Raw genomic sequence first — 14,097 nt, forward strand, 5'->3', positions numbered from 1 at the left:
AACATATTTAAACATATCTTGTAACATTAAATTTTTTCGTTTGTTTTGTATTTTTTTTTGTTTATGTTTTTATATTTTTTATTTCAATAAAATCAATTTTAAATATTTTGGAAATGCTCTCGTATTTCTTATTTTTAGGTTACAAATACTTTTATTATTTTTTAATTAATTATTAATACCATTTCAATTTTAAACAGACGAAATAGAAAAAAGTATGCATTAAATATAAATAAATCATAAAAAGAGAGAAAAATTGCAATGATTAGAGAAGTCAACGCTTTTACTTATTCTTTCGTTGGATATTAGGGTAATTGTCAATGTATCATATGTTTCGTCAAAATTAACACCGTATGGGGCATGTGTTAGACGGCAACATACCTCACGGGAATTTTCATAGTCACACAAACATGGGAGGATATTTGTAATTAGAGATTACATCAGAGGTTCTCGCAATTTACCCTTTATCTCTTTTCAAATAACGGAAAGGTAAAATGCACAAAACTTATTTTATGAGAATTTTTTATTTTTTTTTGAAAAAATTTTATGAGAATTTAAATGGCAAACACTTATGTCAAAAGAAAAAAATGGCAAACACTAGGCAGAGGGGAATTCTCATAATTACGAAAACACGAAGGAGATTTTCGTAATTAGGTCTTACTCCGAATCCGTCGTTCCATTTATTATTGGATATTCGTAATGTTGAAATTTTTTCACCGTGAGTAGGAATGAGAATTTAACCCGCACCGCCCCGCCCCAGAAAATATGGGGCGGGCATGGGAATTAAAACAACAATTGACCGGGTACAGGGATGGGACGGGTTTGTAAGTACTCGCCCAGTAGACCTGGCCCGCATGATATTATTTATATATATTTATTATACTAAATATAAATAATAAAATATTTAAATATTAATGACTCTAAATAATGTATTGAGTTTTGTGATTTGAAGTTAAAGTTGCACTTTGTTGGTATGTTTATCGAACCAAGTCTTTAAATTATAAATAGATTGCATTTTTATTTAATAAGAATTTGGTGATTTTACGGGGCGGGTATCCGCGGGTACCCATGGGGATTTTACCCGGTTATGAGGATACCAACTCATAAAATCCGGGGACTTTTATGGGAATGAGAATGGGGATTTTCAACAGGGCGGAGACGGGGATTGCAAAACCTGCCTGGATACCGCTCACGGGATTAATTAGACGGTGGAACATTGGAGTCTAAATGTTGTTATTGTTGAATGATAGTCTTGAGAATTTAATTGGATTTTCTTAATGTTGAAGTGGTCAACTTTCTTCCTTGTGATTTGTAATTTTCTAATTTTGAATTTTTTTATTATGAATATTATTTTCCCCAACAATAATATTACTAATATTATTGTCTCAAATAGTAATATTATTGCATGAAACAGTAATATTACGGTCGAAGAAAGCAAAATTGCAGGCCAAGACGATAAATTAATTAATACAGTAAAATTAATGTTTCGGATAGTAATATTATTGTCTCCGACAGTTAAATTAATGTTGGAGACAATATTTTAGCAGCCAATATAGTAATATTAATTAAAATAATTTTTTTAAGAAAAAACCGAATTAAAAAAAAAAAAAAAAAAAAAAGTCAACGCCGAAGACAGAGTAATATTACTGTCTTAGACAGTTAAATTTTAATGACTCCGACAATTAAATTATTGTTGGAGGCAGTAATTTAGCAGCCAAGACAGTAATATTAATTAAAATATTTTTTTTTATGAAAAAATAAAATTTCAAGAAAAAAAAAAAGTTCAACGCCCAAGACCGGCGGTTGACAAGCCGGAAAAAATATTTCAGAAAAGAAAATCAGGAAAAATAGGATAAAAAAGCCAACACCAGAGACCGGCTGTTGACCAAACGGAAAAAAAATTCAGATAAGAATAAAAAAGTTGACGCTGGAGACCGGCGGTCAACATTGGCTGACAGACGATCTCCGGCGGTGGCGGGTAAAATTGGGGTCAAAATTGGAATAATTGTCAAAATTTGTTAATTGGTGAAATTGGGCTAAATTGGGGTGTAAATCATGAAATTGGAGTTGAATTAGTGTTTTAAGGAATTGCGGGTAATTTTGGTGCAAATAAGTTTGAATGAACTAGAATTATTTGGAAACAAAAAAGTTGGATATCGTTTTTTTAATTAAGTGCCTTTGTTATGTCCTTATTTGCCATTTAGCCTTACTAAAAATATTTTATAGGAAATCCTATTAATTTGGGGATTTAATTCATTTGTTGAGAAACCCTTTAATCTTTTTCCAAATTCTCTAAAGCTCCAAATTTTAAAACCTTGCAAATCATTTTTTTTGAATAATATGAATTAGAACACAACAATTATCAATATGGCCGAAACCGATTCCAATTTTGAGGTAAAAACCATGTTTTTGTCGACTTTCATCTTTTTTTTTAAATGGTGTTCCTTTTGGACTGTTTCGTATAGATTTGCACGAAACACATGCTTCGATTTCGTGTAAATCTACACGAAACAAAGCGAAAATTTGAAAATTCTTTTATTTCGTGCTACGAAGCACATAATGAAGAAGTCCATTTCATGCTTGTAGCACGAAACACTGACGTTTTTTCTCCGATTAATCATAAACGTATTCTAATCGATGTAATTTGTAAACTAAACAACAATAAAATATTAAATTACGTAAATAAGTTATTTTTATCTCAAATTGTTGTCCAAATTACTCGTTTAATTAGCGAGAGTTCGAAGAAGGTTTGAGAGGATTTTGGTTTTTTTGGCTAAAAGTTACAAATGAAATACAGTCGCACTGTAAGCCAGTAAAATACGGAGTATGAATAGTATTTCAGTTAATTTGTCAGGAATACATTTTGTACCCAACAAAATAAAATCGTCTACGAACTAGGTAACAAAAATTCTATTGCTCTAAGACCTAGAGTATATATATTTATATCAAGCACTATCTGCTCAAGTAAGAGGTGATTTCAATGAATAACTCCTCACTACAAGGGATTGTGAGGCCACCCATCGAATAATGGAATCCGAATTCTTCTTCGGATTGGCATAGCAATTCTTGAAATGAAGGATGATTCAAATATGATAATGGAATTACAAAACGCTTCTTTTGATCACTCTCCCCAACATAAACGGCCAAATGTCCTTTTGGAACTTCAGTTGATCTTCTTTCGTTGGATAAAGATCGTCTTAGTATTTGACGGATGGCCATTGTTGTATAAACTGAATCTTGTTTACCTCAAATAAATAAGTTTCTTTGAAGTAGTGTGAAAGATAAGAAAACTATAATATTTTTCAGAAGTTGTTGCTGTTTGTAAGTCAAGAAACTGTGTTGTATATATAGGCTAGCATAGAAATTTAGATGAGAGTGGTTAACATAGATATGTGGTACTCTATGAAACTTGGAAAACATAGGCAAATGTACTCACATGGTTTTGTCCCTTAGATGACCATATGCATTAATAGATGAATGGCCTTCACTTGTTGAATTTGTCGTTAATGGACAATTTTAATAGGGGTCGTATAACGGGCCAAACATACTCGAAAATGGAAGATCACATGTAATTGTCTGCCAATCAATTAGCTATATATTATAATCACATATCAAACCTAGTTACGTAACAAAATATATAAGATAAACAGATAAGAGAGACTTTTCTATTAGCTGCATTAATTGCATGAGGAAACTTTAGCTGTTTGTTATCATATGCTGTAGGGTCGTTGTCCAGCGAAAGAAAATCAACTGAAGTTCCAAAGGGTCATTTGGCAGTGTATGTTGGGGAGAGTGAAAAGAAGCGTTTCGTAATTCCATTATCGTATTTGAACCACCCTTCGTTTCAAGATTTGTTGTGCCGAGCTGAAGAAGAATTTGGATTCTATCATCCAATGGGTGGACTAACCATTCCTTGCAGTGAAGATCTATTTGTTGATTTAACCTCTCATTTGAGCAGAACATGATATACATATGGATATATATATATACGTGGTTAGGAGGATCACAATTTTGTAAAATTAGTTTTTCTTTCGAGAATGATTCAATCTTCTTCTTGTTTTCAAGAAGAGAAATGTATATAAGCACAAAATTACAGTATATACATCAATCTTTAAGCCATTTGATTTGATAATACTAATTTTATATGAACTCAGCGATTCAAATCAATGTTCTGTTCTCTCTTATATATTCTGATATTATATTACATTAATTTTCACAATAGGTAACCTCTATCAGAAGCATACTGTTGGACAAGTCAAGTTTAACCAAGGGTTCAATATGTTATTTTCAAAGGCTTAAAACATAAAATTGTAAATTTTTTTTAAATACATTTTGAACTCATATTTCTACTTATCAATAAACAAAATAGTAAAACTTGAACTTGAATTATAGTAAAACTTGAACTTGAATTGTTGGGGCAATTTCCTAAAAGAAAATTAATCCGGAAAAAAAGAGGCGTATGCTGCTTGTATTGCGTCGAGCACACGGTAGGCGAAAGAATAGTTCCCTATGTGCTCACCGTGCAGCTGCTTAATTTTTAATGAAGTATGTGGCCTTGTATTTATTTCTCTGGCTATAAACTCTTGTTAGGTTGTTTTCTATATGTGGAATACTTTTCTCTTGTTTGTAATATTTATAAACACTTATTGTAATCCAAAAGTTGAGTTACATAACTTACATGAAACTTCACTAAATTGCCTTTGTCATACTTTCTGGCAGTAACAACACCGGAAAAAAAAATTAATCAGAACAAGTATTTGAGAAAAAGAAGTGCAAAAAAACAGCAAAGTAATCGCTAACCATTTGCATATGTTGTGATCAAGATAAAGAGCTGATGATAAGAACTTCTAGATAGGTAAGGCATTCACATATCAAAATGGCTTAGAATAAAAAGAATCTTTTATAAATAAGAATAGTAATTTGTTCAGGAATACAGTTTGTACCCGACAATGTATCTTCTCCATGTCGAAAAAAAAAAATGTCCATGAAGTGGCTTACTAAAGTATCTTCTGTCTATACTAAAAGGAAAAAAAAATGGGAAGGAACTAGCTAATGAAAATTCTATTGCGTATATATTATGCTCTGCTCAAGTGAGATGTGAGGTCGATAAATAAATCCTCAGTGCACGGAATTGTGAGTCCACCCATCGGATGATGAAATCCAAATTCTTCTTCAGCTTGGCACAATAATTCTTGAAACAAATGATTTTTCAAGTACGACAGTGGAATTACAAAGCGCTTCTTCTCATTCTCCCCAACATAAACAGCCAAATGCCCCTTTGGAACTTCAGTTGATCTCTTTTCTGCCGATAACGACCGTCTTAGCATTTTGTGAATGGCCATCGATTTTTCTTAAAGTAAATCTTGGTGAGGATGAAGATGAAAATAAAGGAATGTAGGAGAGTTTTATTGGAGAAGTTGAGTAATAGAAGTTGGTTGTGAGTTTAGAAATGTGTCGTTGCACATACATATATATCCTTGAAAGTGCAGCTGGATTTAGTGGTTACGAAGAGGCAAATGGATATGTGGTTAACTTGGAGAAACAAAAGCACATGATTGATCACATGATTTGTCTTCAAATCTTCACTTGATTTTGGAGCAACATTATTGATAACATCACCAGCTAGAAAAGAGAGAGAGAGAGAGAGAGAGAGAGAGAGAGAGAGAGAGAGAGAGAGAGAGAGAGAGAGAAGAGAGAAACGAGAAAAAAACAATGAAAGAACTTTTTATTGAAAATAACGTGAGCACAAGTCTTGTTATCACTGTTACAGGGAATGAGCAAAGTACATCTCTATTTAAAGAGTAAGAGTTGTATGTCAAGTTAAATAGGATAACTCCAAAGTATCGTATCATGGTGTAACTCTAATACAATATTTGCATGCAATCTAAGTGTTTATATCTAATTAAACTACCACTTTGTGTTTAAAGTCATTGCCGTAGAACTTCTTATCTCTTGGGATTTGCATGGTTTGTGGGACTATCCTTATCTCTCCAATTATATTAAAAAACTTCCTTATCACTCCTTAGAGTCCCACAAATCATGGACTACGAAGGAGTTGTGCTAATACCCTCCCGCAAACTATGCCGAAGCTGGAGGCATAGTTTGGTTCGAAAATGATTCAAAGCAGCTTTTGACATTGGCTTGGTAAAAAGGTCTGCTACTTGTTCTCTTGTAGAGATATATTTAGTGATAAGAAGTCCCATGGCAACTCGTTCGCGCACAAAATGGTAATCCAACTCGATATGTTTACTTCGAGCATGAAATACCGGATTAATTTTCATATGTAGGGCACTGATGTTGTCACAGTAGAGAGTTGGAGTAGAAGTGATCGGTACGCGTAGGTCGTTGAGGATGAAAGTTAGCCATGTGAGTTCAGCCGTTGTGTTTGCCATGGCTCGATATTCCGCTTCGGTGCTAGATCGTGAGATAGTGTGCTGTTTTTTTGCACACCAAGAGACGAGATTGTTTCCAAGAAAAGTACAGTATCCGGTGGTAGATCTCCGTGTAGTGGGACACCCTGCCCAATCTGCATCAGAAAAAGCACAAAGATCAAGTGATGTATTGGAAGTAAAGTGTAATCCCATTTCAATTGTGTCTTTAACGTATCTTAAGATACGTCGAACCATTTGCAAATGAATAATAGTAGGGGCGTGCATGAATTGAGACACATAATTAACACTGTATGAGAGATCCGGTCGCGTAAGAGTTAAATATTGTAAAGCACCGACAAGTCCTCGGAAGTGACTTGGATCTGCTATCAAAGAATCATCAGAAGACGCCTTCGTCCTTGCTTCAAGGGGTGTGCTCATAGGCTTGCAATCCACCATCTGGGCACGCTCGAGAATGGTAAGAGCATAATGTGTTTGTGAAAGGTGCAAACCAGTTTGGGTTGTTGAAACTTCCATGCCAAGAAAATGATGAATTGGTCCCAAATCCTTCATTGCAAACTCGGAACTCAAAAGTGCAATGAAAGTTGAAACTAGAGCAGTAGAAGAACCTGTCAATAGCATGTCATCTACATAAAGAAGAAGAATTAGTGTCCCGAAATTAGAATGATAAAAAAATAAAGACGGATCAGCTAAACTACAAAAAAATCCATATTTTAAAAGAAAGGTACTGAATCGGTAAAACCAAGCACGAGGTGCTTGTTTGAGACCGTAAAGAGATTTTTGGAGCTTGCAAACATGTTGAGGATATTGGGGGTCTGCCATTCCTGGGGGTTGTTCCATGTAGATTTCTTCCGAGATCAAACCATGTAAAAAAACATTTTTTACATCAAGTTGACGTATGGGCCAATTCCGAACAAGAGCTATAGTAAGAACTATTCGAATAGTTCCAGGTTTAATAACCGGAGAGAATGTTTCGGTATAATCTAATCCATCAACCTGGTGATATCCTTTTGCCACAACTCGAGCTTTAAGCCTATCCAAAGAACCATCGGGTTTGAGTTTTGACTTGAACACCCATTTAGATCCAATAACATGCATATCTGCGGTACGAGGAACAAGTTTCCAAGTGTGATTTGTATGAAGTGCCTCAAGTTCTTCCACCATTGCTGCTTTCCATCCCGAGTGACCAAGTGCAGATCTTATGTTAGTAGGTTCACTTGGGATATTGATCGAGAGCAAAGAGGAAGTAAGAGCATATTTTGGATTTGGTTTAGTAATTCCTCTTTGCGATCTCGTGACGATGGTACGAATGGGTTGGGTTGGTAGTGGAGGTGGCGAGTGGTTTTCGTCATGGGTTTCGATTGGCTGTGGGGTTGGGGCTTCATCGTCTGATGAATGAGGTGTATTTTCAATTATGACAGCGTTTTGATTTGGGGTAGGTTGCTGTGATGATGCTGGTAAAGGACTAAAGCAGGGTGGTGAGTCCGTCGGTGGTCTTGTTCCTGCAATAGAAGAAGTGTTAACATCAGGTAACCACAAATAAAAAATGCTTATAACATATTTTGTCTTGGGTGCAATTTGTCTGTTTTGTGAGTCTTTATAAGGAAAAAATAATTCATCAAACACCACATGTCGTGAGATAAAATATTTTCGACTACTCGGATGAAAGCATTTGTATCCTTTATATTTCTCACTATATCCAACAAACACACAAGGGACTGTTTTTGGATCAAATTTATGTCGTCGTGTGTCCCAAGTGTAAGGAAAACATTTAGAGCTAAAAACCCGAAGTGACGTGTAGTCTGGGTGAATATTATGCAAAGTAAAATATGGTGTTTCAAAATGAAGAGCGGACGATGGTAAACGATTAATTAGATAGACTGCCGTGGTAAAAGCTTCTACCCATAAGAAAAGAGGAGTACCACTGTGAAATAACATGGTCATTCCTAGTTCTCTTATTATTCTATGTCGTCTTTCAACCATACCTGTTTGCTCTGGAGTATATGGGCATGATACCTGATTAATAATTTCAGTGGAAAGGAAATGACTGGAGAGCCGGGAATTTAAGAACTCACCTCCCCCATCTGAGTGGAAGACTTTAATCTTTTTGTTAAATTGCCGATAAACATATTGTTCAAACGTAAAAAAAGCATTAGTAAAGTCAGATTTAAATTGCAAAGGAATAATCCAAGTGTATTTGGAAAAATCATCGACTAAGCAAGCATAATATTTACATCCGCCAATTGATAAAACGGGAGCAGGTCCCCACAAATCGCAATGAATTTTATCAAAAATACTAGAGCTTGAATGTTTGGAACTAGAAAATGGTAATTTACTAAGCTTTCCTAGTTGGCAACTATCACATATATGTTTGATTTTTTCACTGCCAATGACATTAATAAAACCTTTATTTTTTAAAAACTGTAAACTAGAAGCTTGAGGATGTCCTAAACGTTGCTGCCAAATTTCTTCGGAACCAGACTTGAAACGATGGGAAAAATAAAGTTCTGGAAAACTGGAGATAACATAGAGATCACCCTTGCGCTTCCTCGTGATCATCGATTGCCCTGTTGTTCGTTCCTTTACACAAAAATCTTTGTCAGTAAACTCAAAATTAACTGGGTATTGAGATGTTACTTGACTCACAGAGAGTAAATTTTTCTTTAACTCGGGAACGAGCAATACATTATTAAGAGGTAAAATTTGATTTTTTTGCTTAATGTTGGAGTCTCCAGTACCAATTATAGGTAGAGAAGACTCATCACCGATGAGAACCGAATCAACGCCAGAGTATTTACGAATATTAGTTAACATACCTGGTTTACCTATCATGTGGTTTGAAGCGCCCGTGTCTGACGTCCATTCAGTGTCCGTGATGGTGTTATCCAAAGTGAGTGCTGCTAGAGCATGTGGTAAGTCTTCACGTTGGGTTGGTTTCTTTGGCACCCACCAACATATTTTTGCGATGTGCCCGACCATATCACAATACTGACATTTTTCTTCTCGATAACGATCTCTTTCAGCCAGCGTCATACGGCGCTCTCCCGGTGGTGGAGGGCGTCTTTGTTGAGTGTTTGAGGTGGGGCTAGAGTAGTTTCGGCTCGGATTTTTGGGTTGCTGTGCTTGGAATCCTCTTCCATTGGAATGAATTTTTTATTATTATTTTGATATCCTGAGGGAGATTGTTGGAATGGACGTTGCTGTTGGCCATAGAATGCCATTTGAGGAGTAAAGGAGGTTGTATTTGTGTGATTTGAAAACCAATAACGACGTTGGTCAAGGCTTTGGAGTTGTGAAACTAACTCAGAGTATGTTGGCCTTGGTGGTTTGAGCATGGTAGTCGTAAAGGTTTCATATTGAGGACCGAGACTAGTGAGAAGAAAAAATACCTTTTCTTTATTGGGGATTGGTTTTCCAATTGACGCTAGACTGTCGCACAAGCTTTTGAAGGTTCGAATATGCTCTCCAATTGTCTTGTCATCATCCTTTCGAAGGTATGTCACTTGTTGACGGAGTGTAAACTCACGTTCTTGTGAATCTTCTGCGTAAGCATTCTTTAATGCCTCCCAAACGTCGTTTGCTGTGTCAAGGCCTACAATGAGACCAAGTGCTTCTTCTGAGAGTGTACCGATGATCCACCCACGGAGAAGGCGATCGGCCTTTCGCCAAGTTATGTAGGCATCACTTAATTTTGGTGCAGAAGTTTCTGTGGTTGTGGTATATTTAGGTGGGGCTAAATTTTCGTTATTGAGATGACCAAGTAGTTCTTGACTTTCGGCAAGAGAAAGAGCTTGTTCACGCCATAACGGATAGTTGGTAGGACTGAGTTTAAGAGTTATAAAATTACCAACGTTGAGTGATAATGAATTCATGTTGCAGATGATAGGCTGCTGGTTTGTGTGTGTGTGTGTGTGTGTTTACGTGCTCACTCTGGCTCTGATACCAAGAGAGAAACGAGAAAAAAACAATGAAAGAACTTTTTATTGAAAATAACGTGAGCACAAGTCTTGTTATCACTGTTACAGCGAATGAGCAAAGTACATCTCTATTTAAAGAGTAAGAGTTGTATGTTAAGTTAAATAGGATAACTCCAAAGTATCGTATCATGGTGTAACTCTAATACAATATTTGCATGCAATCTAAGTGTTTATATCTAATTAAACTACCACTTTATCTTTAAAGTCATTGCCGTAGAACTTCTTATCTCTTGGGATTTGCATGGTTTGTGGGACTATCCTTACCTCTCCAATTATATTAAAAAAGTTCCTTATCACTCCTTAGAGTCCCACAAATCATGGACTACGAAGGAGTTGTGCTAATAGAGAGAGAGAGAGAGAGAGAGAGAGAGAGAGAGAGAGAGAGAGAGAGAGAGAGAGAGAGAGAGAGAGAGAGAGAGAGAGAGAGAGAGAGAGGTTGAATTGACCATGTCGTATGTAAAATCCATTTTCCCTAGAGATTGATAAGCTTGAACAAGAATTGTGAGAGAGAGAGAAAATAGAAAAACTGTAGAACGAAAGAGAGATACACTAGAGAGGAAGATAGCGTAAGAGATATCTTTTATGCTTTGTAATTGTTGGTAGTTTTGATTAATAAAAGCAGTGCTCCCTTTTCTTGATCTTGGCCGAACCATGTTAAATTCTGCGTTGTTTTTATTCTGTCAATTATTGATGTTCACCATACAAACATAATTAGGGTTTGCATGGATGTCTGAAGTAATTCTCTATCAATTACTGCAACAATTGGCTAATAATTCTCTAACACGATCGATATATATATTTATACTTGAGTAAACCTTATTCTGGGTTCAATGTTAGTAGTTTCTAGCCTCAAGCGGGTGTTAATTTCACGTTTATTTATTTTTTAATGATCATAGTGCAGTGTTTTATAACCATGCAGTAATTTCAATATATTATCCACTTCAATTATTTCTCATCGCCGCATTTCAAATGTTGCATTGTAGATTAAAAATCCCAACAGTCAATTTTCTGCCAAACATAGTATGTATGGAAAAAAAAAAAATTAATCTCTATAAAAAATGCACAGTACATACAATACTATACGTTTAATGTCAACTTCGGATTATCAAAACCAAATTCTTCTGCAAAGTCTTGAAAATATAAACTTTGACATAAATAGCTAGCAATATAAACCCTTTGGAATATATAGAAACGGTCATGGAAAAGTAAAACATAGATTAAGTTTGCCTGTGAAGACTAATGTTGATCAATATATATTTTACATTATTTAGCAAAAACACTCATGTGATAAATAAACTAGCAAAAACCCCCCCGTGAAATTTAGTCAAAGGCAAAAAAAACCCTATTGACTTTTGCGTGGCTCACTTGCTAGATGTGCGGCTGGTAGCTGATTTTTGGACGTGAATGACGAAATTGTCCGTCAAAATGTATTTATATGTATATATATTTTCTTTTTAATTTGATTTCTTAGAAATTAAAATATTATTAAAAAATTAATAAACGATTGAATTGAAAAAATATTAAAAATTTGATAGTCAAATTAATTATAATTTTTTTTAAATACAAAATAAAGAAATACATAATAATGGAATTTAAGTTTTCTTTTGACATAGGGATAATTTAAAATGTATACAAAAATCATCTGATAATAAAAATAGAAATAAAAGAATTTATTAATTGCAAAAATAAAATAATTAAAATCTGGGGGTATTTGTGTCTTTTTATATCAAGTCAACACTCAAATGAATAATGGGCCGAGTGTGCTATATAAATAATTTCATATGGGGTTTTTGCTAGTTTATTTATCACAAAGGGTATTTGCTATTTAGAGATTACACAAGGGTATTTTTTGCAAATTTACTCCCTTGTACATTTGTTGAAGAGTGCGACATAAGACCCTACCACGTACGATAACAAACTACACAAATTTTCCACTCGAAATTAATTCGACATTATAGTACAACCTCTCGTGGTATATGATCGAAGACCGTACCCTTATATCACATGCCCCGGACATCACAATATGTCTATGCGTAGGCCATGTTATCTAGTTCACTGGGTCCGACGCGAGGTACGTTTTCTAGCTGGAGGCGATTGGTGTATAAGTTTTCCAAAATGAACAATCATTCATTCTGTTGTAATTAAAGCTCGTGAAGGTTTAAAGGACAAAACCATGTGCTTTGTTTCTCCGAGTTTCACCTTCCACCACATATCTTCTTGCTTCTTCATCACCACTCAATTCTCAAGGCCTTTACAAGTTCATCTATATATATATGTTTATATGTCACATATCTTAACTCACAACCAACATTCAAACATCAACTTCTCATATATTTCACTTAAGCTTCACAAAAATCTCATATATTCCTTTGTTTGCATCTTCGGCTTCACCAAGATTTATTTTAATAAAAATCGATGGCTATACACAAAATCCTTAATTAGACGGTCTTTCTCTTCTGAAAAGAGATCAACAGAAGTTCCAAAGGGGCATTTTGTTGTGTATGTTGGAAAAAGCGAAAAGAAGCGTTTTGTTATTCCATTATCGTATTTGAACAATCCTTTGTTTCAAGAACTATTGTGCCAAGCTGAAGAAGAATTCGGATTCCATCATCCGATGGGTGGACTCACAATTCCTTGCACTGAGGAGTTATTCATTGATCTTACATCTCACCTCAGCAGAGCATAGTATATATACGCAATAGAATTTCCGTTAGCTAGTTACTTTTCATTTTTTTTCTTTTTGTATAGATAGAAGATACTTTGTCGGATACAAAATGTATTCCCGAACAATTCGATGATAATACCTACAAAAAATTGTATACTCTAAGGCCTAAGCCATTTTTTAATTTATTTTTCTCAAAAAATTATTAGCTCTCAACTTTTTATTTGATGTATTTTACGTTCTGACTGCACAAGATTTGTTGTTCCAATATCATTTATAAAACCTGCCATCATTTTATAAATCTGTTAGAAGAGAAGAATTTTTGTTTGATGATCCAAACTTTAAGGAATTCAATTATTCGGTTGAGCTAAATAAATTGCATATTATATTGTCAAGAAAAAAATTATTTATATGCTACTATATAGAATCCCACATAGGAAAAGAACTGCACATATAGTTTATGGTGAGAAAAATAAATACAAAGGCAGATAGATAGATAGATGAATATTCACGCAGTTGCACAGTGAACACATAGCGAACTATTCTTTCGCCTTTTACTAAAGAATACCGTGTGCTCGATGCAATTCAATGCAGCAGCATACGCCTCTTTTTGGAGGGCTAATTTCCTTGTGGAATTGCCCCAACAATTCAAGTTTAACTTCAGCAGGGGTAATTTCCTTGTGGAATTGCCCCAACAATTCATAATTTCCTTGTGGAATTGCCCCAATAATTCAAGTTTAACTCTAACATGTTTATTGGAATAATTCAAGTTTAACTCTAACATGTTTATTGGGCAAGTTTAATTGAAGAGCAGTAGTTATAATTATCAAATTTGGTTAATAAAAGATTTTCATATTAGTTTTGGGCAAACAAAATTAATATAATAAATCATGTCAAACATGTAACTAAATCTTGTCAAAATTAATTTATTGACAAAATTAATTAGTTTTCTCGGAAACAAAATGCTTGCCACGAAAGTAAAAAAAATGTGAATTGGACCGAGGAGAGTAACGTTAATAATATCTCTCAAACTTGTCTTGTCAGGGTCATAAGACAATTGTTTGAGAGATGA

General features: G+C 34.7%; 3 protein-coding genes and 1 non-coding gene across 4 annotated transcripts; 2 read left to right on the forward strand and 2 right to left on the reverse strand.

Annotated features, from left to right (window-relative positions):
• Window positions 1-2,812: 2,812 nt before the first annotated feature.
• LOC105954265 (auxin-responsive protein SAUR29-like) lies at window positions 2,813-3,396 on the reverse strand. The gene has a single exon (XM_088826504.1). It carries the CDS (start codon window positions 3,214-3,216, stop codon window positions 2,950-2,952), a length of 267 nt encoding a protein of 88 aa, XP_088682630.1. The 5' UTR covers window positions 3,217-3,396; the 3' UTR covers window positions 2,813-2,949.
• A 74-nt stretch (window positions 3,397-3,470) lies between these two features.
• LOC148766499 (auxin-induced protein 15A-like) lies at window positions 3,471-4,120 on the forward strand. Its single transcript, XM_088827320.1, has 2 exons — window positions 3,471-3,565; window positions 3,698-4,120. Exons 1-2 carry the CDS (start codon window positions 3,471-3,473, stop codon window positions 3,960-3,962), a joined length of 360 nt encoding a protein of 119 aa, XP_088683446.1. The 3' UTR covers window positions 3,963-4,120.
• An 858-nt stretch (window positions 4,121-4,978) lies between these two features.
• LOC148766500 (auxin-responsive protein SAUR21-like) lies at window positions 4,979-5,551 on the reverse strand. Its single transcript, XM_088827117.1, has one exon. The coding sequence runs from the start codon at window positions 5,337-5,339 to the stop codon at window positions 5,073-5,075; it is 267 nt and encodes an 88-aa protein (XP_088683243.1). The 5' UTR covers window positions 5,340-5,551; the 3' UTR covers window positions 4,979-5,072.
• A 7,988-nt stretch (window positions 5,552-13,539) lies between these two features.
• Window positions 13,540-13,661, forward strand: LOC148766501 (U5 spliceosomal RNA). Its single transcript, XR_016035149.1, has one exon. It is a non-coding gene; the product is annotated as a U5 spliceosomal RNA (small nuclear RNA).
• Window positions 13,662-14,097: the final 436 nt, after the last annotated feature.

The sequence above is a fragment of the Erythranthe guttata genome, chromosome 12 (genome assembly GCF_056151865.1).
Source record: "Erythranthe guttata isolate IM_541 chromosome 12, IM_541, whole genome shotgun sequence".
NCBI classification, from domain to species: Eukaryota; Viridiplantae; Streptophyta; class Magnoliopsida; order Lamiales; family Phrymaceae; genus Erythranthe; species Erythranthe guttata.

Coding starts and splice junctions, on each gene's coding strand:
- LOC105954265 (XM_088826504.1), bottom strand. CDS start 3,216: ATGGCCATCCGTCAAATACTAAGACGATCTTTATCCAACGAAAGAAGA.
- LOC148766499 (XM_088827320.1), top strand. CDS start 3,471: ATGAATGGCCTTCACTTGTTGAATTTGTCGTTAATGGACAATTTTAAT. Junction 3,566..3,697: donor TCGAAAATGGAAGATCACAT/GTAATTGTCTGC, acceptor AGGAAACTTTAG/CTGTTTGTTATCATATGCTG.
- LOC148766500 (XM_088827117.1), bottom strand. CDS start 5,339: ATGGCCATTCACAAAATGCTAAGACGGTCGTTATCGGCAGAAAAGAGA.